This window comes from Wyeomyia smithii, chromosome 3 (assembly GCF_029784165.1).
Source record: "Wyeomyia smithii strain HCP4-BCI-WySm-NY-G18 chromosome 3, ASM2978416v1, whole genome shotgun sequence".
NCBI lineage: Eukaryota > Metazoa > Arthropoda > Insecta > Diptera > Culicidae > Wyeomyia > Wyeomyia smithii.
In genome coordinates, this window is record NC_073696.1 from 255,037,147 (window position 1) to 255,060,577 (window position 23,431).

Genomic DNA, 23,431 nt, shown 5'->3' on the forward strand with positions numbered 1-23,431 from the left:
ACTTGGAAAGAAAATAGCCCTTTATCAATTTTCAAAATGCCTGATTGACGTTTTCTTGTTTCTGAAGACTCTGCAGAAGAAAGATCGATTGATCTAACTGGGTCAGAGAATTATAAAATATAAGGGTTTGAGCTGTTTTAGAACAGCTTGCGATAAGGATCAAATACTCCTTACCATGCGTGTAAATCCGCTTATATAATAGAGAAGAACTGCAAATGATCGGATTTGGGCTGTCTGATTGATGTCATCGCATCTCCTCTGAGAACTGCGCTGGGCTCTTGTCGATACAGCCTTCAGTTGATAGAACTTTCCTGAAATTCAGATTTCTTTCACAAAGCTTCAAGGATACTGTTCTTTCGAGTATAATCATAAACCAGTGGTATCTTTTTAAAAACACTACAGATATTCCTTTGAAATTTGTATTCCTTCATTTTAATTACTTGTGTGTATGTGTTCCATAGTAAGATTTCTGCTTATGCTTGCTTGCTGGCTTTTTTGTTTGCATCGAATTTCCTTTTCATCGTTTTTGTGTAAATGCTGCTGTTCAGCTGTCGATTTGCCTGTCCCCTGTTTTAATGGTTACACAACACCCAAAAACAGCGCAAGTGACCTGGGATTCTCCTTTCTTCACCTGCTTCATTCTGAACGGGTTAAGCTAGTGTTTATCATTGCTCAGCCTATGTAAGTAGCAATGCGGGTCGAAGAGGAGGGGGGGTAAAAACAAGGGAAAATCCGTTTAAATAACCATTAACATGCATGCTCATCTTGCCAACTTCTTCAGCTGCTGTGCTACTTGATAGTTTTGTTTAAACTTTTTTTTTGAGCTCTTGGTAAATTGTCCGGTTTGTTTGCTTTAATTTCTTCTCTCTTCTATAATATAGCTGTATATATGTATGTATTAGTGATATTTCTTGTTTTTCTTCCAGATGTATTATTTTGCTAATGGCTGCTGAGATGTGAACGCGATTCAAACTTTAAAAACAGGCTCGATTAACTAGTGTGTGAGCTCATTTCCCCATATTATTCCATTGTGGACTTTTTCTTCTTTGCTTGCTAATACCAGTTATAACCCTAGTGATATTTTCGTTTGCTTTAATTGAGACGAGAGTAGCATCACTAATTCAATTAAAAAATGACTAAAGCTAAACTTCTTCCTTCATCTATTTTCATTTGTGTTGACTTGTTTTCTCATTTTGGCATCACTGAATTGTATGAAATGGCAAAAAAATGCAAGCTTCACTACTAGATTTTTTCGGTTTCTATGAGTGTTTGATTTGGAGTTGAATTTTTTAAGCGGGGGATTGGTAACAAGTGTGAGAGAAAGAGAGTGGTTGCGATAGTTTTTTAACTTGTCCTTTTGATTTTGTAGATTTTTTTCTCTTGCTATATATTGTATATCTGATTTTTCAAAGCCAAAGTTAAGTACCGTTTTCTAACATTTTTTTTTCTTCTTCGCTTGCTATTCGAGTAGAATGTTAGCGTTTTCGTTAGTTAATTTCACTTGTTTTCCGATAGAATTTTGAATATGTATGTACAAATTAGCATGCTGTCTCGCTACTCGCGTGCTTTACTTGCCTTCGATATCTATCGAACTGAATATATTAAAAACAATAATAATCTCTAAACAAAAAAGAAAACAACAAATATGGAAAGTATCGAACGTATAGCCGAAAGGAGAAAACATTCAGAAACCGGCTGTTCTATTCGGGTATGAGTAAAGTTAACATTCTTCTCTCTCTTGCTGTTGGTAATAATGGAATAGTTTCATTAGGGAAATCAATCGTTAAAAACAAATTTCGTTTCACATTTTCTTAAAAACATTAAAATTCCAGCTATAAAATTCTTACTCGCTCTGAGCCCCCAATCCCGTTTTCACAAACAAAATACTGTACATCCAATTTAACGCATTGCACACATACACATACATACTTGTATCAGAACAACAGCCATACGTACCTTATGAAAATGATCACGAAATCATTTCTTCTATACAACTTATATTCTTGAACAGTGTTTCCTCCTGCGGGGTTACCGATAGCTGCACATCATTCTTGGGTTTGCCATGTTTGACCCCCTATATATGTATATCTTCCAACTTTTTATCTGACCTTTTTACACACTACAGTAATACGTTAATTAATGCTTACAGTGTCGGTTTACTAAAACCTTAGATAACTTTTTTTTCTTTCTTTCTGCCTATTTATCGCTTTAATGTTCTTCCTTTGCAGTGATATAATAATAGTAGTAATAATAAATTACAAATATGAATATCATATCGTTAATTATTGTGTTGTTATTTTATTCTCCTTAGTTATGCTTCAGATTACTTTTTTTTACTTGTATATTTGTTTGTTAGTTGCATACATTATAACACACGCCGCTGCAATTCAATTTGCTGATTCGCATCGAAAAGAACAAGTAAGTGGAATTGTGCCGGTGCTAGTGTGCTACAATATATTGTGCGAGAGAATTGCGCAGTTTCCGGTGTAAGCGGCATGGCCAGCACTAAATGGTGTCCCTCATTATTGATTCCTACAGAGTTTTGTATGAAGATTTGCAGAGACTAAAAATGTTTGTTGATGCTTTAGTTTTTTTTACGATTAGGAACCAAATGCAAAGAAAATGTTTTCACAGAAAAATTATTAATATCCCGAAAAGCATCATCCAAATTAAACAGAAAAAATGTTTAAATTTTACATTCTGTGCTGACCAGTTCAGATGAGTGTAAAAAAGGAGAATTAGAGAATTTTCAAGATACACGCACACAAATCAAATAGAATTTTGATACTAATACTCTGGGAAACGTATCTTCGCTTTCAACTGTAATTTACTTTCACTTTCATTGTTTTCCCGATCTTAATTACTTTATCCAATTCCACAAAATGAATTCTTAACCCGGTTTAATTTTTTTTTCAACTGTAACTATTTAATTGTCCATAATAAACTCTTCAAAAATGTGTATTTTCTCTTGTTAGGTGATTGTCTAAAAAGTACAGTTCCATCTTATATTGACAAACCAAATGATTTGAAATTATTTGTGCTTTCATTTGAACTGCGCGAGGAAGTTGAAAATAACTCTTCCAATAATTATAAAAATTAGGACCGGAAAGCGGCAAATATGTGATAATAAATCCTTCCGTGTGAATTGCTAGCTTTGTAAAATAAATAAGGAGCTCCTTAAATAAATAGTAGTACTGAAAATAAACAAACAAAGTGCTCTACCTTATCTTATGTTTCACCGTAGAAGGACTAATATTCGTAAAATGTATGAAAAATTGTTGGTAAGTAAAGTTCATTCGTTCTTCGAAGTAGCACTTACGCAAAATAAGGAAACATTGTAATTTAATTCTTCCGTAAACTGTGTATCTTCACAGATAGATTTCTTTTCATTCTCCTATGCTTTTCCAAACTAGCAAACTGATACGATATCCTCTCTATTTACACTTTAAACTAATCAGCTTTCTACACACACACACACACACACTTTCCCTAACAAAATATGTGATAACAGGTATTTTTTAAAATAAAAACAAAAATATGGACGTACCGAAATTGCAGTGCGGACAAACGAACAAAAAAACACTTTCTGTACAATTCACTCCCACTGCTTCATGAGAAGCGCCACCATCGCCGCAACCCGGAGGGGAGTTTATAACGAATCTTCTATCAAAAAATACTTTTTCGCAAAAAAAAGTAACCAAAAAAATGCAAACAATCCCGTTTGTTGTGTCTCTACTTCTCCGACGTCGCCGGAGAACTTCTGCTAAACTCTCGAATGGCGAATTTCGGGGCGAAAATCAAACCGCTCTCTGACCCTGAACTGATTGAATACGTACTGCTGATTGCTGCTGTTCTAGTCGTTCTGTTCTGTTCTGTTGCTCAGAGCTGCCGCCGCTCTACGTCACATAAGTGTTTGCCGTTTCCCGCTTGCACACCGCCAGCCGCCGTTTCAGCTCGGCAAAGGTGGGCCGTTTCTCCGGGACCAAATCCCACGCCTGTCGCATCATTTCGTAAATCTCCGGAGGGCAACCCTCGGGAGCTTCCATCTTGTAGCCACTGCCTACGTGCTTCACCACATCGGCCAGAGGCTGAACGAAAGTAAAAAGGAAAAGCAACAAAAAAAAAATCACGTTTAGCATAATCTTTCAATCAGACACACCATTTTAGTACTCACAATTCTTGGATAGGGAACCCGTCCGAAAGAGTAGATCTCCCACAGCAGTATGCCGAAGCTCCACATGTCTGTTTTATTAGAGAATTTCTGTGGAAGAATAATTTAAATACTATTAATAAACCTCCTATTCTTATCGAATGATGATGACTCACCCCCTCTTTCAGTGCTTCCGGTGCGGTCCACTTGATCGGAAGCTTACTGATGTCGGCCGTGTATCGTTCATCGCGCGCCAGGCCAAAGTCGGACACCTTGGCAACGCACTCCTCCGAAATAAGCACATTCCGGGCAGCTAAATCGCGATGAATAACTTTCTTGGTCTCGAGATACTCCATGCCGGAACAAGTGTCACTGTCGAAAAATTACAACAATATAAAATCTTCTAGTAGGTCGAAGAGCTCAAAAATACTCACAATGCAAAATTGATCTGATCTTTTCGCGTTATGTGCTGCCGTCCCCGTGACCGCAGATAATCCACCAGCGATCCTTTACTCATAAACTCCGTCACAAGATAGATGTACTTGTCGTGAAACACCAGTCCGATGAATTTCACCAGGTTTTCGTGCTGAAGGGTACTGAGACAAAGAAAAAAATCATCATTTCAAAACTTCTAACATTCCAACTTGTAACTACTCACGTCATCACACCGGCTTCGGCAAGGAACTTATTGGATGCCCGGCCGGCATCTTTCAACACTTTCACCGCCACCTTTTCACCCTTCAATATCCCGAGCATGACATCGCCAAACTCGCCCTTGCCAATGTTCTCCTTCAGCTGTAGGTCTTCCATCTTGATTTCCCAACCATTGTCCTGGAAATCCTTCACGCAGAACTCCTCCTTCGGCAGTGCCTTCATCAGTTTCGTGCACAATCCGTCCGAATCCAGGGTGTAGTGCTGAATGGTGATAGAACATAAGACAGCACACGTTAATGGCCCGAATAACAAGCCGCGCACAGCAATCACGTCTAACGACATTAAATTGATAATGATGATTTCAGCCCCAGTTCCGTTCCCACACCTACCTCCACAAGCTGGCCCAGATTATCGAAGTACTCGTCGTCGTCGATCGTCAGCTTGTTCTCGGCGTACTTTATTCGATAGTGTTCGACCTTCTCGTTGAAGCACACACACAGCGTGTAGTCGCCCGGGAAATTGGTGGACTCCCGCACCAGGAAGAGACCGTCCTCACGGGGCTTCAGCAAGTTTTCCGCCTCTTCGCGCTTTATCCGACCGTGAAACCATCTGAAAGAAAAAGGGCGGAGGAGATTATTATTTCAAGCTGCTTTTCGGCCACACTCGAGCTTGTCACGGTTGAGACTTTTCCCGTTGTAATACAAACACTGAGACAATCATCGCGAACAGGAATTTCCTATGCGTTTGTTAATTAGCAAATAGCATAGGTGAAATGTTGATAGCGCTTCGCACGGCTTCACGCTTATCAGTAGAGGGTGGACAACTGTGACATCGGGCAGATAACGATAAATGAAAAGTTTGATAGAAAGAGAGAGAGTCGCGTTCAATCGACTGAGTTCTTATCTTGGGGTAAAAATAATATTATTGTTAGGTGCTTCATTTTCGACGATTCTTTGTTATTTTCCGGATTTCATCGTGTGAAAGCAAACGGAAAAAGGCATTTCAGAGTGGTTTAGACAATTGTTGTAATCGTTGCTCAAATCCTCAAATTACAAAAAAACATTTTCCTGAATAATTTGAAAAATTTAATCAAACAGCCTCTCGTATCGATTTTGATCATTACAAATTGCACAATGTATTATTGAAAAAAAAAAATAAGACGAAGAAGAAAACAAGAAGATACCTCTTTTTCAGGGAAAAATGGAAATCTGTTCTATATCATAATACCGAACTTGGCTTAAACACAGGGGCTACTCGTCCATAGGTGCATTCTGTGCATTGCACATGGGGGCGTCAGGCAAAAATCGTATAAAGAATTGTACAGACTAGTTGTGAAAATTGGATGTTTCAACTTTTATTTTAGAATAGCAACAAGGAGAATAAATTGCGTTTTTTCGCAGACATCATTGTCATTACTTCCTCGAACAGTGATTATCTGAATTTGTAATTGAACTGGTAGGTTTCAAAGCCACGAGTCACCCCTGCTCAAACATTAGGTCTTCAATTTTATTCAAAAGATCTTCTCGAAAATATAGCAAGTGTCCAGTAATTGCAAACTAGAAATTAGGGTTTACAGTATTGTGTCTGATTTCAACAACCGTGAGTGAAACTCTCTTCGTCTTGTAATCTGTTTTTAAGTGGTTTTATACATCTTCCCCACATACGGTGGCGATCCAGCCTGTGGGTGAATACCACAAAAAATTAAAAAAAAATCTTCCCCACATAGAAAACTTACTCTGGAAGTCATGTAGGTTTGTGGTACTTTCAACCAGTGGCGTAGCTATGGTTTGGTGGGCCTGGTGCGGTAACGAAAATGTGGGCCCCCAATGAAAATGACTGGATAGTTTTTTCTTTCATGAAAGGAATTGAGAGAAACAAAAAAAATAGTTTTTTATACTCCGTTTTCCGCAAAATCGAAAATAAGGGTAATTTAGATACTCACTTTTCGTGCTTTTTAATTTGCAAAATCAGAAATTATATAGTCGAACGCGGATTATTTCCCTCGCTCTGTTTTATGTTAGCAACACAGATAGGGGAACTGTTCCATTATTCATCTCAGCCCATAATTATAAAACGAAAACTCAATTGAAAAATTAGCAAAAAACGTATATTTTCTAACTAAACCAATCAACTAATCCATGGAATGGATTCTTATTAGTTCACTTTAGATATCTCATGAAGTAGAATCCTCAAAAACTTACCTAGAATCTCTGAATTTGTTATTAAAGTCGGGTATCTACACCTAAAAACTCATTTATTTCGATCATCTAACCAAGAAAACGAAATCTACCCATTGCTTTATACGGCTACAACCTATTCATTCAGCAGCCAACCAAATTTTTTTCATCATTTGCGGACTACATTTTGTATTAATCACTAAACAAAATCACTCACTACACTGAGAATACTTAAATTTTCAAAATGTCCACCTTAAATTTTTAAAAACAAGCTTAAAATTTGAATAATTCCAACATAATTGACATAAATCGACAGCACTGCAGTGGATACCTAGACTACCAATTTGTGCATAAACAACTACAGCGGATACCTAGGTAACCTACTACGACGGTATGCGGCAACGTTTATTAACAAAGTGGTCAATATGTGTGATGAATATGGGGGCGTCGTGGGATAAATAATTAAGCAGTCGTTTAGGTGAGATGAGTTTGGGAATGTTGTGAAAAATGGTTTGTTCTACAAAATTCAGGATAAAACCAACTAACTTTACCAAATTTCCATTGATGGGCGATTCTATGAGAGCATGTTATCATATTTTGTTCATTTGTTCAACGATTTCGTGTAAATCTGGTGTTTACTCCATGCATTCTCCGTGAACGTCGGCCTAATGAGATGAATAATTAAACAAATACCCTAGACAGCGTTTTTAGTATCGCAAAAAATCGCTCCTTTATTACGTGTTTCCACGTTGCATCAAAGATAACTAGAACAAGATACCTAACTTCCAGATTTTTCATACATTTTGAACACGACCACTTTCCGATGGTTAGTGCTGCCATCTGATGACTTAAATTCTCATAAAATTGACACTATGAGCAAAACCGATTTACCGTGCATAGTCCGTCATCGATCGTTGAGCTGTTCAAGATTGTATATGAAAAAGGTGTAGCAGTTTGGTCAGCTCGTCAGAGTTTATATTGAGGGGTTATATTTATTTTCAGGTCTCGTTCTACCAAAACTTTAATTTTGATATGTCGCAAGCTAGGTAACATGGGAGTCGCGTTTATAATTCTCGAGTGTCTTCATATATCACCAGCGATGCCAGGTATCTAGATTTATCCGGATTATCTAGATTTTTGAACATGAATCCAGGTAAACAGATTTGATGCTCAATTATCCAGATTTTTCATAAATGATCCAGATTTAATTTTCTCTGTTTCGCAAAAAGGTCATCACTTCAAATTTGGCGCAAAATTTTGCAATTTCGTCACTTCTAATGTTGGGTACCCCAAGAATTTCATCCGAAAAAATTACCTTCTGCTTCACAAAATGACTGCCAGTTTTTTTCAAATTTTATTTTTGCTTTTTCCAGATTTTCAAAAAATTTACCTAGCAACGCTGTATATCACAGAAAATGCCCCTGGTAAATTGTAACCTAAAGTAGTGTAGAAGATACTTCCGAAAGTAGCGAGGACATAAATTATGTACAACACTCTCGTCAACGCTATTTTGTCATATATAAACATATCATTTTCTCACATTTTTGGTTGTTGTTAAAAAGAACAGAATATACAAACCCGGTACATATTCATATAAATATGAAGCAAATGTTACGGTTTGTGTAAAGTAGCACAATAAACTATAGCTAATCTGGTTGCTGTCAAGCAATGATAAGTTAAATTGAATTTAATGTTTCTAGTAGCAGAGCACAATGACTTGATGTCGCTCTTAGAGAAGTAATGCCATCTGCCAATAGAATATGAGACAATTTCCAAGTGCTTCTAGAGTGGTTTTATTGTTATTATTATGATTGCCATATCAACCTAGGAATTTCGCGTTTGGTTTTATGTGGAAATATTAGTAGAAGCTTTATCGTTAATTATTAACTTTATTAACCTCGGCAAGAGTGGACAACTTGGCTGTAGAGTGTGCTGATAGTGGTTATCAGGAAGTTCTGATAGTACGCTTAATTGATGCGCCGATACTTGATTCTTCTGGAAAGTTTCATGTTTGAGAACTAAACATTCGTACACATTATTATCATTTTTAAGATGGCATCACCGTATAGTCGTCCACATGGATACTTAAAAAAAATATTTCACCTTTCAGCAGTCATGTCTTGGCCTTGTCGTCAGTTGATTTTGACGTCAAGTCTACATCAAATTAACAGTGTATAAATTAGTTCGACTTTTGCTCACGCGCAGCGACAATCATGTCCGATGAATTCTGCAAGAGTCAGGTATCTTGTTCTAGTCATCTTTGGTTGCATCGAATGTTTTCTGCGATCGGAAAACATTCAACTTCGGCGTCAGTCGAATCACAAATCATGTTAAAAATGAAAATCGGTATCACGTTTACTCTGTCCGTGTGGATAACGAAAGCAGAGTGGCGAGCACAAATACATGAGGTTGAGTTGAGATGGGCATGTTGACCGGTTCGGTGTTCGCAAAATTTTAGGGCCCCTTTGAGTGGTGGGCCTGGTGCGGACCGCACCAACCGCACCCCCCTAGCTACGCTACTGCTTTCAACTTCAACCTATTTAGATTCCTTTCCATGCTAGCGTCAAAATATCTATTTTTTGGACAAAGCAATTGAAACGTCGCACAGTGAGTGGAATGTATGAGAGTTTCAGGTCCAGTTTGGGGTCCTGTTTAAGGTTTACTTCCAGGTCCATTTTTAAGTTAAGTTTAAAGTCCAAGATCCTGTCTATGGTTTATTTTTTTGATCTAGTTTTCGGTCCAATCTCATCTTTAGTTTTAGGTCCTTCTTCAGGTCCCCTTTCAGTTTTAGCTATGAGTACAGTTTAAAATTTAACATTAAAATCAGTTTGTGGTTAAGTTGTGTGTACAGTTTCAGTTCCAGTTATCTAGTTTAAGTACAGTATTAGATTCAATTTCAGGTATAGTTTCAGCTCTAGTTTAAGGCCTAGTTTAGGGTTTAGTTTTAGGTCCAGTTTCCGCTAAAGTTTTAGGACCTGTTTTAGTTTTAGTTTTAGGTCTAGCTTTCGGTCCAGTATTAAATTCAATTTTAGTTCCAGTGTTAGATCCAGTTTAAGGTTGAGTTTCAGGCCCAATTTAAGGTCCAGTTTCAGGTCTACTTTTAGGTCTTGTTTAAGATTTAGTTCTAGGTCACGTTTTAGGTTTAGTTTCAGGTCCAGTTTTAGGTACAATTTCTAGTTAAGTCTTAGGTCCTTTTCAAAATCAAATTTAGGGTTCAGTTCCAGGTCTACGTTTAGGTCCACTTCCATTTTTGGGAAAGTGGGATTCACTTTTAAGTCGCTCCGCTCTCACAATCGATGGAATAGAATCGCAAAATAAACAATCATCGCCCATATGCTCGCATCAGTTATGAAGGTGAATCCTAATCCACCGTTCACCTTTCCCTTCTAACAAAAAAAATCTGCTTCCTGTGAACTTTGTGGACATACAGTGGTATACACGGTCTCCAAACAGCAATGGTTACACTAACATATTGTGGACGCGGCTGGCACCGTTTTTGATCATTGAAAAAGTACAATGGGAATGCTCGGTTACTCCCAACCCCATTAAGTTGATTCACTGTGCAATTTTGTTGATTTAGATCAATCACGGAATCAAAGGTCTTATAAGATTCACTGAATCGCAAAAGTGTCTTGAACGTCAACTTATCTATTCTATACCAGAAATCGTTTATTTTTTCGTAAAAGTTGTCTAAGGTAATGAAAACTGCATTTTATATAACTCACTTTTATAAAACTGCAAAAGTGCAGTTATTGCAGTTGAAACGAAAATTATGAACAAAATCTGAAACTCAGATGTTTTTTCTTATGACCTTGACCAATATCGAAAATCCCTTTTCAAAAATCTAACGGGTTGAAAGCGATCGGTGTTGAATTACAAAAATTCAAAGTAGGTCTAAATTCGTAAGAATTAGTATTTGCAATTTATGCAACTGTTTTCTTTACTTTTCACCAAAATTAAGATTTTTGTAAATAACACTGGTCCACACAGGTTTTGTCCTAGAGCTTAAGCTGGAAAAATATGAAAGATCATAGCTTTTCAACCATTCTTGTAAATAGTGGTGCCCCTATCAAACGTAGAAGCAATGAATCCGGCGAACAATTACTCTGGAAGTAGGTCTTCGAACAACTTCTTCTACTCTCCATATTATTGATTTCATTAAGAAAAGTTACGAAAAAGTTAAACAGAGCTACTAAATTGAATTCTAAAAATTCATTTTAACAGTTCTTTTTTCGTCAACCAATTTGCGTTTTGGACATCATTTCGTTCACTTCGTCAGAAGCAAAAAGAGAAGAAAAGTTCGTTGAACTACATTGCTATTAATTGCAAGTAAACTCCATTTTCTATACTAGATTACATTTTGTGAAATTGAAAATGAAACTGGCAAATGTTGCGTCAGATTTCAAACGATTATAGCAAGCGAACGACTTAATGCATCTTAGTCATTTATATGTCGGTGGATAGATAAAATGTGTAACAATTGTTTGATATAATGTTTAACATTGTTGCTTTACTGCTTAATGGTGGAAAAAGGGGGAAAGTTCCAAGGTCAAGCTTTTCCATACATTTCCCTCGTTATTGGCTTGCTTCCCGAGTAAGGATAACAATAACATGGATGGAATAAATTCCACTGCCTACATATTTTGACTCAACAAAGTGTTTTGTTCCGTTTGTCTTTCTCGAAACTGTGTGGCAACGCCCTAATGGCAAAAATCTACGCTGAACTCGATACAAAAGACTGCGTGTAGAAAATTCAGCTTCAGTCTAGTAACTAGTCACACAATAGCGAGTGGAGTATAGCTGTTAGAGGTACGCGACATTGAGAAACGAGAGCTGCATACGAGTCAACTTCCAGTGCCTGGAAGTGCGGAGCATGTTACCTTTATTTTGCATACGGCAGCAACAGTTACCATCGTACGCTGCAGGATATTTTGCCTGCACAGCTACTGGAGGGCACAGCAGAAAGCAAATTTTAAGCGCGGCCAAAAAAATATTCAATGCTACCGGTGGTGGTGCGATCATCAGCGTTCTGTAGCACGAATTTCATACTGAAAATTATGGAATCGATTCTTTTCAGAACTAAAGATGCTTGAAGATAAGAGTTATGAGAATTTTCGCAACTACTACTAGTGTAAAATTTTCATGTATTCATGCATCATTAGTTTCACAATAACGCCCATCAAATATAAACGGCAGTGTTGCCTATGAACAGTTTATCGCAGCATATAATATATACATTTAGTCCTACGTCACCATTTCATACAACCCCTAGGGCTGTATACCTTGTAGTATTTTCCTTTGTGGACTCATCACTGCGACCAGAGACCAGCGATGGAAAAAAATCACCTCTAGCGATTTTGAATACATATGAAGCAAGCCTAAGATGCGTTGACATCGTCGTAAGTATGCGAAAAACAAAGTATCGGTGCTGTTGCACTCTCTTTGCTTTCCTCTTTACGATATATTTCTATTCATTAGTGTACACAACAACTCGTGGTTCTCAATGTGCACAACTCGGTATATGAAGTTATTCGTCTCTGTTACACAGAGCGATCAGATTTTGTTATATTCTTATTCATTTGACTCATGAATATGATTTTTTGTCAGAAAAAGAAAGAAAATTACAGTGTATGCTCTCCTACTCTCGCTTAAACTCAACCGCTGCCGCAGTAGTCCCTTCCCCCACACTTCCCCTCTCACCGCACCACACCTCTGCTGCTGTTCAGGCGACATGATATTCAACTTGTTGCTATCCTTTCTTCCCCTAACGACCGGCCTATGGAGAGACAAACGCAAGAAGCGAATCGCTTCTCAGAGCTGATGTAGTCTAATCATGTGTTTGTTTTACCCCAGAAACCTATGCACCATATCATCATTTCTTTATGGGTTGAGAGGATTCAAGTTTAGTCGCGTTCTGTACACTTCATGAAGTGCACATGTGGAGAATAAACGACGATTGCATCATCTTCGTTTCGTTTCCATCACTGCCAGAGATATTTGATCTATTGTTTGCCCAGGTGTTTCGTGTACTCCGCGCTTCATATTATTGGCAGTATCACGTTTGATGTAGGCGACACGCTTATCATTTATATCCGGGCTTGTGTGTGAGTTTTACCCTTCCGTTTAAGCTTACTGCTCTACTCAACCGAACCACCACTCCTTACCAATATCGCCTAGTTACAATTCTCTGAAGAGAACTATCATAGCTAACTCAGACAAGTTTTTATTATAAGAGTGATCTATGTGGACCTAGTATGTTACCTCATTTATTTCAAATCTAACCTGTAAAGGTAAACTTATTTCCGAATAGTGGATAACTATTTTAAACAGGTTATGGGCCCAGTTAACCAAGACGACATGTCAACTGCGGAAACAAATACTGATGGTGCAAGTGGACATCCAAGCGGCTAGTGGACTACAAAGAGGAAGCGACCTGACCGGCAGGGTTAGTGCCGAAAAATCATGCGTCTAGATGGGATTCCTCCGCCGAGGAGATCCGAGCCAAGTGTTCGACGTGATGGAAAGAACTTTCCGGCTTGGAAGTAAAGAGTGGAACATCATCAGGTCAAATGAATCGGATCCACTGTCTAAAGCGTACACTGTCTGAATTTTTATGTTTTGACCGGTCTAGGGCAAAAATGCGACACCCTCCTCGCAAAAGGGGGAGGATCATGTGAAGACAAATTGTTATTGTATCTTTGAGTAGCGGTTACACTCTTGATATCATATTAAACAGATTTCAAATAAGTTAATCTAACGTCGAGGAGATCCTATTTTAGTATTGTAGGGAAATTGGTGCGAAATTGATATGTTGTTGACATTTTACGTGGATCAGACACCTACCATTCGGTTCCTGAGACTTTTTTACTCAATATGAGATATAATTTGACTACCACTTTTAGATATTAGCGCATTACCAATGATACTCAGACATACTCGATATCATTTTGCTTTGTGAATTTTTTTTTCTCCTTTTTATGACACAGACCAGATGATCCATGAATGCCAGAACTGTCAAGTACATGTTATTCCAATTTTTGTAGCTCGAAATGACGGTTAATAGGCAAACTTTTGATTGAAGCTTTTCATGTGGTTTTGTTATCAAATATTTAATATATGTGTATTAATATTTGTTATGAATATCGACTTCACTGTAACTGTGGTGACTCAAACAGTCATTCCCGTCTCTAAGAGAAAGTTGGTGATCTGCGTATATTGGTCTTGTTGTTGATTTTTGAGGATGCTTGTAAATTTGGTTTCTACTTCTTATGGTCGAGTGTTTCCTGCAATCGAATAAAATGTGTATAAGGTTCTCTTGTTTGTCGCATACCTCACATTTGTCGTTCGAAATCAAGTTCCATTTGTGGAGTCTGTCTTTTGCGGCTGTATAGGGTCATATTTTACAGATTAATAATGTCTGTTTTGTGGTCCCCGTGGCTCTGTGGTTAGCGATGTCGGTCGGCTAGCTCTCCCACACGGTTGTGATATCGGGTTCGATTCCCGATCGAGTCGAGGATCTTTTCGAGCTTGAAATTTTCTCGACTCAGCACTGGGGCACGGTGTATCGTTGTACTTATCCAACACATGCAAATTGTGCCAAAAACAATATCGATAACAAATTCTCTAAACTAATCTAGTTGATCGAGACCGCTATTAGCACCAAGGCTAAGCGTGCGATAAATAATGTCTGTTTTGTAGTTAGCATCATTTTATCGTACCATGGTCGTTCCTTAATCGTCTTCAGATTTCGAAGTGGGGTTTCTTGTGAAACATACTAAAACCATGCCAAAACCGTTTTTGTAGAAGCACAATTTTAAGCTCAGCTGTTGTCCGATTTAAGATCTGTTTTTTTTTTTTAAAATGGGTAAGAAGATGGTAATATGTGGACAAATTTTTAGAATTACCTTTTTAGGTTTCAAAAAACCGAAAAAAAGTTTATTGCATTATCTTTAAATACAACACTTGAGAACATTTTCACAAATTTTCATAAAGATCTTAGCAATAGGAAGAAAGTTAGAGCGATTTGCAGCGCGCCTCGCCACGGCCGCATAAGCAAAACTTGAAACTTTACACGCGATTATCTCGGAATAGTGTTTTCCGAAAAATGACTTTGCCATGATTCTGATTGCGGGAAAACTACTGAACCGATTTCCTTCACCTTTTTTTTTTTAAATTTTCGTTATTAAATTCGCCGGTTCTTGAACGATCGCTTTTTGAAACATACAGTTACATTTTGCCGCAAAAAAATTTTTAATGCAATTTCTAGCGCTCAAAACGTGCATGTTTTGGGAAAAACGTTCCCGTTTGCACTGAAAACCAAATACTAATAAAAGCGATCGTTCAAGGACACGGCACACTTCTAAACTAATGAAATAATATGAGTTTTTTGATTTCGGTTGATCCGCTGAGTCTCTACCAGGATCACCGCAAGCCTTTGCAAATAAATAGCGTTTCGGGGAAACGGCCATTACTCCAGTAATATTTGGTATATCTCAAAATCAAACGTATTTTTTTGTTGTTGATAAACTATACTTTCAGAAAAATACCACTTTGATGCAATGAAAATGGTGCTATGCACTTAAAAATAAACTCAAACTTCCCTCATTTTTCTCGACCAAAAAGGTATATAACCCCTTAGAACAAAATGGCGTCGAAAAAACATCGAAAATTTTCTATTTCTCAAAAATTCAAAATGGTGCCACTGTTACCTCTTAAGTTGAAATATGTTCACACTCGGGGAAATTTTGTTTTGCATCAAAATACACAAAAAATATATATAGAAACCAAGGCAGAAAAAAAGTCAATTTTTGTTGCACTGTGTTATGATTTTATTAAACAAAATATTGCACTTATGACAAATGTCCTGTTTAAAACGTAAATTTTGATCAATCAGGGCTGAAAACAGCGTCAAAAACCATCCAATGGCTATTTACGGAACAAGGATGATATGTAGCGGCCTGAAATTGGCTTCCCATCGATTTTCCGAGTTGGGTATTTATTCAAAGATGGCAACTTTCGGTCTTTGCATAGCAACCTGACATGGAGATTCCTGGAATCTAGATAATGTCTAGAAACCGAAAATCAACTAAAGATGCTATATATTTTAAGATGACGGCTTCCGGTTTCCGGAAACAGCCTAAAAATACCATTTCAGAACTAAAGAAATGTCCAAGACTAAAAATTGGCTCCAGAGGCCATTGTTAAATTCAAGATGGCGACATCCGTTTCCCAGAAATGGCTAAATATCACCTTATATAAGTGCTTCCGTAATCAGGATCAAAAATCGATCCCAAGTGCGAAATCCGATGTGGTAACATTCGGTTTCTGGAATACAAGCAAAAAGGGTCAAGTACCACCTAAATGACTTCCCTCCAGCTAGTCTCGAGGTACGATACTGGCCTAACAAGCCAGTCGTAGCGCTAGCCCTGCAATTGTCCTGTACACTTAACAGTTGACTGCGGAGTCTGTGTTTAATAAACAGAAGTTCGAGCTCCGAATCGGAATGTAGCACCAACACTTTACTTGCCGGGATGATATTTAGAGGCCAGAAATCGATCCCAGACGCCATTATGAATATTTTCAGGGCCAGCACAATATTCCCAGAGAGTTATTTTATTAGTGTGGGATGGAAATTATCGATATAAATATATACAGGATAGTCTATCGTAATTCTAGCATCTATCAAAGAAAGAATTATTGAAAAGAAGAAGTTAGATAGATAAGTTTCCCTTGCGATCATTATCGAATGCAATAATGCAAGCAATGTAAAAAACAGCCTCATATAGTTCCATATCAACCTGGTGGTCGCAGCTTTGTACACAACCTTTCTGATTTTTTCAAGACCAACAAAGGTAAAAAATTGCTCCAAAATTACCGTAAAACACGAAAGGAAAGAGAAAAGAATATTATTCCAAAGTGACGCCGGAAATTATTTAAAAACATGATATTACCAAAAGGCAATTGGTAAATTCCCAAAAAGGTAAGAGGCGGAAAGAGGCTATGCACGTGAACTAAACCGGAAAACGCGATTAGGATGCGTTTGAAATATCGAATGAAAACACAAAGAAATAATTCCGAAAACGCAATTACGCAAGCGAAAAATGGAAAAGTTGCTTAAAACTATTATTTTTATATATAAACAACAAAGACTTCTAATTTTTTTTTATCAAAAATTGCTTCAAAAAGCAACAAAAGTATAGAATAAAAATTATCTAAAAATACAAATGGGATTTAAAGGCCACTCAAGACAAGGAAGAAAACGTCTTACAAATCTCAAATAAGGTTCAAAAACCACAGTTGTTCCAGCGCTCAACGTCTTTGTACGATTTTGACTGAATGATCGCGTAGGCACTATAGGGAAATGGATAAACACATGTACATTTAATGAAAACAGAATACTAATGTTCACTTTTTTGCTTGCTTAGTTTGCCGAGTAAACAGGTAGGTAGTCCTTTTCTTCCCACTACAATATTAGGTATTCATAAACCAAACCAAAACAAATGGGGGAATTATACATGACTCAGAAGCTGTTGAACGCGGAGAAAAAAAACAAATTTCTTTGCTTGTGTGGTCTGGAATATACGACACAAAATTAGACCTAATCATTCAGCCGATAGCAAAATAGTGTTCACTGCACCGATTATGATGGAACTAACTATAATGGATTAATTGGTTATGAAAGTTGCTCAACTTCACTACCAAAATGAAAATATATGCTGTATTTTTGCAACCTTGATTACACGTTGATGCAATCTTAATGGGCGATAACGATGCCACTATGAAAAAAAAATTCAATCCACCAAGAATATTTTTTCCATTTCTTCAATAGATTGGAATTCTATTTATTTTTTATTTACATTTATCTGTGCGAAGTTCGCATACCCAGACTGAAGCTCCACTCCATTCACAATTAACTGCATCTCTAATTTGGTTAGTCTATGAGCCTCTCTATATCCATATTATGCGTTTAACCAGAGTTTAATCAAATTTACATTGTGTTTGTTAAAGCAAACAACAACGTTATCAAAACCGTACGAACCGCAACGGTTAATTACGATACCTCAACATGCACAAACAGTAGTAGTAACGCATTGATACTCAATCAGGTAATTTCCTCCCTTATCGAGCTGGCGGTGGTGTATACTCACGGCATTGCGTTCAGCTTAGCGTTCACTTCAGCCCTCCGTTGAGCCGAAGCGGCAGCAGTGGGCGACAGCGAGCCCATCCCTGGTCCGGCACTGTTCCAACTGTTCTGAACTCCGTTGCTATCAAATCCTCCTCCGGCCGGGGGTGGTGGCAGACCGATTTGCGCGTGCATCGAGTTAGACATACCGTGCGAAGTTGGGGGTGGCTGGGGTTGTGTCTGCTGTTGGACCGAATGTGATGGTATGGCGGATAGCGAAGCCGGCGAAGGCTGACTGGACAGGATGTGGTTCTGCAGCTGTGCACTGTTCATGGAGGCAGACATGAGATTCGATTGGTGGCTACCGATGGCATTATGCTGAACTGGCTGCTGGTGAAGCTGTTGACCCTGCTGCTGCTGCTGTTGTTGCTGTAAGCTTGATGGTCCTAGCATGTTGTGCTGGTTGGGGGATTTTGGTATGTGGTGTGCCGGTGGAACCATTGAACCGGCATGCAATGGCGGAGGCTGCTGGTGATGCTGCACTTGTTGCTGTTGCTGCAGATGGATGGAACTGTGATTTTGATTACTCTGCAAGAAAATTGATGATTTTATTTTACTCTTATCACCTGGAATATGGTTAAAGTTATACTACTCACAGTAACGCTGTGTGGAGGTAATTGCGGTGGTGCCATCTGCTGGTGCTGTTGTGGCGAATGTTGCGATTGTTGTTGGTTCTGCTGCTGCTGCTGCGGTGCTGGTGGAGGATTAATGAACTGTGGAGGCTGCATTAGTCCTACGCCGCCAACGCCACCTGCCGGTACACCGCCAGTACCGGGCTGGGGCGCGGGACGTTTGTGCTGCCGCGCCGGTGCTGTCGGGGGCATTTGATGCGGCATGAACCATGGACAATCGCCCGAGGCGGCCGAATTGGCTGCTGCTACCACGGTAGATGAGAAGCCCCGATGATGGGTGACCACAGCTGTTTGACCGGACGATTGCAGATTGATAGCCGCCGTATGGCTGTTCATTCCGCCGTTCAGCACACTGCTTCCGGTGGAATTTCGACGCGACAATGTGCTGTGAAGTTGCTGTTGCTGCTGCTGTTGTTGTTGTTGTTGATGGTTTCCGTAGCCTCTGCGGTCAACGCGCGACTCGTTTCTCACATCGACATCTGAAATTGAAACAAAGACGGATATTAAAATGTGTTTGAGACCACTTACGGTTATTAATCGGTTCCGAATAAGTAGAACTTTTTCCTTCCTTATGTCAGAATACCTCACTCTTGTTTGCCCAAAATGGAAATGATGAATCAACGCAAATATGGAAGCAATATTTTTCAAGTTGTTTGGATTACATCATTGCAGTTACAACAAAACTATTCAACTCATCAACGAGGAGGTCTTCTCAAACGTGTATTAGCCTAACCAAATTTATGCAAAATACATCCAACCGGCTACTAGTGAGTCGATTGTTTGTCTACACAGTCGCTCCCGCGAATCGTTAGAATCGTTCCAATCCGTGCACACATCCTCTAGTGAAGCGAAATCGATATGTCAATAGTGAGGGCGTGTGCAGTTCGATGGATGCTGCGAAGCTACCGCCCGGTTACAAACCCCATCATGTTGTTCTAATTGTTCAATAAAAGCATACATACTTTTATTCTACTCAATCAATGATGGACTGAACGAGCGCAAACACATCCACCAACTATAGACATAGAGAGACCCGGTTCAATGACACGGAACGCATCCATCCAATCCCCTGTTGATGGTTCCGCTGCTGAGAGCTGTCGATGTCTTTGTTGATGTTTCTCCGCGTTGATTTGCTGAGTTGTTTCATTTCGAATTACGATTCTCGGCCTTACTCTGGTCGGCCGTGCTGACAGGCAGCCCATCGGGACTTGACCTCTGCACCCAAGAGGCAACCTTTTGCTGGCGATTTCTCGTGCCCCGTTCGATGTTGCAGGTATGGCAGTGGAGTGGATTTTTGTTGTTTTTTTTTTATATAATCAGATGAGTCATTTTCAACAGTAATAGAAAAATTTAAAATTTTATGATTTTAATTCATCATTAAAAAATGCGAAACGTTTAATTATAATGATGTCTTCAGCAAAGTAGACAATACATAACAACAAACACTGGCAAAATAACTTAAACTACTTTAAGACATGAAGCTTCGAAACACCGTACTTGTAAAAATACAACAGACAAAAATGAGCACGAGAAATTCATTTTAAGACCGGTATTTGTAAAACTCATAGCTTTGCGTCCACTTGAACTACCAGATGTTTGATCACGCAATTGAAATTATAAAACAAACAACGTCAAAATAGATTGACGGACAATAAATTATTTCTTTGTGGAACTCTAAAGCCAAGATTTGCTGAGAAACTATTGTAAGTGTGGCGCTATCAAACAAAAAAGTAAGGAGTCTCTCGGCTAAGTTTTCGTAACATAACGTAATGGTCACTGCAGTCAAAAGCTGCTTTGAGATCAGTGTGAACACTGAGCATTTTCCTTCATTTAACTAACCCTAACATCTTGATTAAATTATTTCAACATCTTTCATAGGCTGGAAAGTGATTTAATTAATAGGAAAAGTCTGACCAAAACGATATTCAATTAGATAGGTCTAATCGCGATCCAACAACAATGTCGGACACCCTTTTGATAAGCTCACCCAAGAAAAGATGCCTACGTGTTGCCCTTTTTCATGGGATACAGCAGTTAAAGTGATCTCTATCCACTTTCGGGCTCGCGCTATTTAATTAGCATTAAATGCCGTTCAGACCCTTCAGGGATTTTCTTTAAAGCTGAATGTGGGTGGAGCCGCTGTTAAAACACGAACGCACCACTGTTGCTACTATTAGCCTTACAAATGCTCGTTTATGTTCCGATAATTTCCACTCTAATTTACGAGTGTATAATTTTATTAGGCTTTCATTCAATTTCAATCCGCAGGCAGCTTCACCTAAGCGCTAGGGCTCGGATGGTACGCAATTTACAACGGTTTAATTGCCGCGAGCTCGTGCTTGTGTGCATGTGGATTTTTTTCTGTTCATCACTCCCTTCACGGTGCATGTTACGGCTCCTACCGATTGCTACTCGTTGTTTTGTCATCACGCACCCCATGTGGGGTCGTCTCAAAGGGTTGAATCGAAACTAATGAGCCACTCAATTAAGTGCAACTGAGTTCAAATTTACCGTTGATTTTATAACGTTGTTTCTTTACGCTTTCCTTGTCACCATATTCAACTACAAGTGATTAAATGACTGAAAGTTTGTTGTTTTCTTCGTGTGTCTCAAAACAATAATTCATCCTAAGTTGTAAAATACAGTGGAGCATATATTGATTGCAAGCTAATACGAAAATGGTTTAGACCTTACATTCTTATCTAAATAGCATAAGCTGCTAACAAATGATAAAAATACTTGAAAAAATGTTATACTACGACTTCACAAATTTGCTCATTCAGACAGTGATTAGACATATTAAAACACATTAAGCTTATGTTTTTCCCTTAAGGTGATATTCAAGACCTTTCGATATGCCTATCAATGCGGTCAGCCAGCGTCACGAGCCTTGATCAATCGCACGTCTAAGAAATAAGAACCAGTTTATCTAAGGCAATGCGGCTACCGCCGTGTGACTTCGCGGTTTGGTTGGTGACCCTTTCCTTCTTTGATCAATCGCAGCCTGCGCAGCGACTTAGAGTGCGATCAAAATTGGAGATTTAACGCTATACAAACTATCCGCAGGTTGCTGCTACCGTCCGAGGTAGTTTACCTTGGCACCTGTTTGGTTTCGGCTTCATGGCACCGTTCTGTTTGTTACGGTAATCGCCACTGGCTGCAGGCAGCAGCACCAGCGATTACATAAGCGATATAATTACAATAATTTCGAAAGACATTCAGCCAAAGGGCGCCGGTGCAACAAGCTTGAGACGATTGGCCTGCAGAAGACGGAGATTCTGTACAGATTGGATCTTACTTTAAGCCGAGGAAAAAAAAGTATCACAAGCGGCAAATAATTTGAGCGTTCGCCAGTGGATTGTAGCCTCGAGTGGCATTCTGCTAACTCTGCAGCAACGCACTGTTTTTTAATTGAATTATAAGTATCGCTTTTCTCCGCCAAGCAAAGCCAACGATCGCATGTACGATGCTTGCGCCGCCAAGACGTATTAAAATCTTGGAATTGTTTTTCCTTCGGTGAATAATCGTTTGCACATAATTTTCCGAGCTTCCTCCGCATTCCACATACCGGGTATACAAAAGCGTGCGCGCCACAGCTGAATTTTGCACATACCGAATCGTGCATGAACTTTTTTTTTTGCTGCTGCCGGAACGCAACATCTGCGTCTGTGCGTTTGCGAGTGTGTAATGATATTTCGTTTGTGGATTTCCCTGCTGCAAAGGCTGCCGGTGGCGGCCCCACTAAACCAATTAATTTCTTTGCTAATAGAGTAATTAGACGCGATCTTAACACCCATCAGCTGCCAGTTGCGCGCTTCGATTGTCTGTTTATCTCTCTGTTTATGGTTTTTTGCTGCTGTTGCTGCTGCTGCTGCAGCATACGCGCTTCCCAGAATATCGCACAATCCTTCTGCATTGCAGGTATTGTTTTGATCAGATCGGCTTGGGCGTTACAACAAGAAGCAACATTGCTCTCGTTTTTTTAGCTTTATAATTACTTTTTTTTTCATTTTGCCGCCGCCACCAGAAATTAACCTAATTTTGTTCGTTCCGAAGAAAATAATTGACTTTTGCCTGCAATCGATTTCTGTATAATTTTTGAGACTTTCATGTTTAGACTATGACTTGATTTCATGCCCAAAATAATTTGAAATGTGTTTTTATAGCGTTAGTTCATTATTATTCTGTTATCATTTATTCTCATCTCATTATTTCTCGCTTTAGATGTCCTCACGATCGACAGAATAAATACCTGGTTGATCGTGAATGCATTCTTTGGGCTATATAAGATCCTGCCTCTGCTCTAACAAATCATATTACTAGCGGATGATGAGACGGACGGTCACACAAACAACAAACTGTCCTTCTCAGGATAACCAAGCCATACATTGAAAGATTTATGGTTATTTTATCTTAGGTAGACATTGGACGAAATCATGTCCAACTTTTAACACTTGGTAAGCTTACAAGGGATTACCTTCGTTCTTGCAGCAGCAATCAACTGGGTTTTTTTTCGTGTTGGGTATTTTCGTCACTGTGACCAGTTTTTTGTTCATTTGTGATACATGCCTAAGTCAGGATAACTTACCACCATTGAAACTGGCCGGCATTAAATGAACAATAGCATTAATCCAAT

The 23,431-nt window shown here is 38.8% G+C and overlaps 1 protein-coding gene across 2 annotated transcripts in view; it reads right to left on the minus strand.

Moving 5' to 3' along the window:
* Positions 1-384: 384 nt before the first annotated feature.
* The window catches only part of LOC129729805 (tyrosine-protein kinase CSK), a 109,977-nt gene continuing 86,930 nt past the window's right edge, over positions 385-23,431 (minus strand). For both annotated transcript variants that reach the window (XM_055688631.1, XM_055688632.1), the window contains 8 exons: positions 18,760-19,274; positions 18,129-18,691; positions 5,194-5,413; positions 4,809-5,065; positions 4,585-4,746; positions 4,327-4,522; positions 4,175-4,261; positions 385-4,088 (listed from right to left, as the gene is read on the minus strand). In XM_055688631.1, coding sequence (XP_055544606.1) covers positions 3,897-4,088; positions 4,175-4,261; positions 4,327-4,522; positions 4,585-4,746; positions 4,809-5,065; positions 5,194-5,413; positions 18,129-18,691; positions 18,760-19,274 — 2,192 coding nt within the window. In that variant the 3' untranslated portion in view covers positions 385-3,896. The remainder of the gene's footprint in view (positions 4,089-4,174; positions 4,262-4,326; positions 4,523-4,584; positions 4,747-4,808; positions 5,066-5,193; positions 5,414-18,128; positions 18,692-18,759; positions 19,275-23,431) is intronic.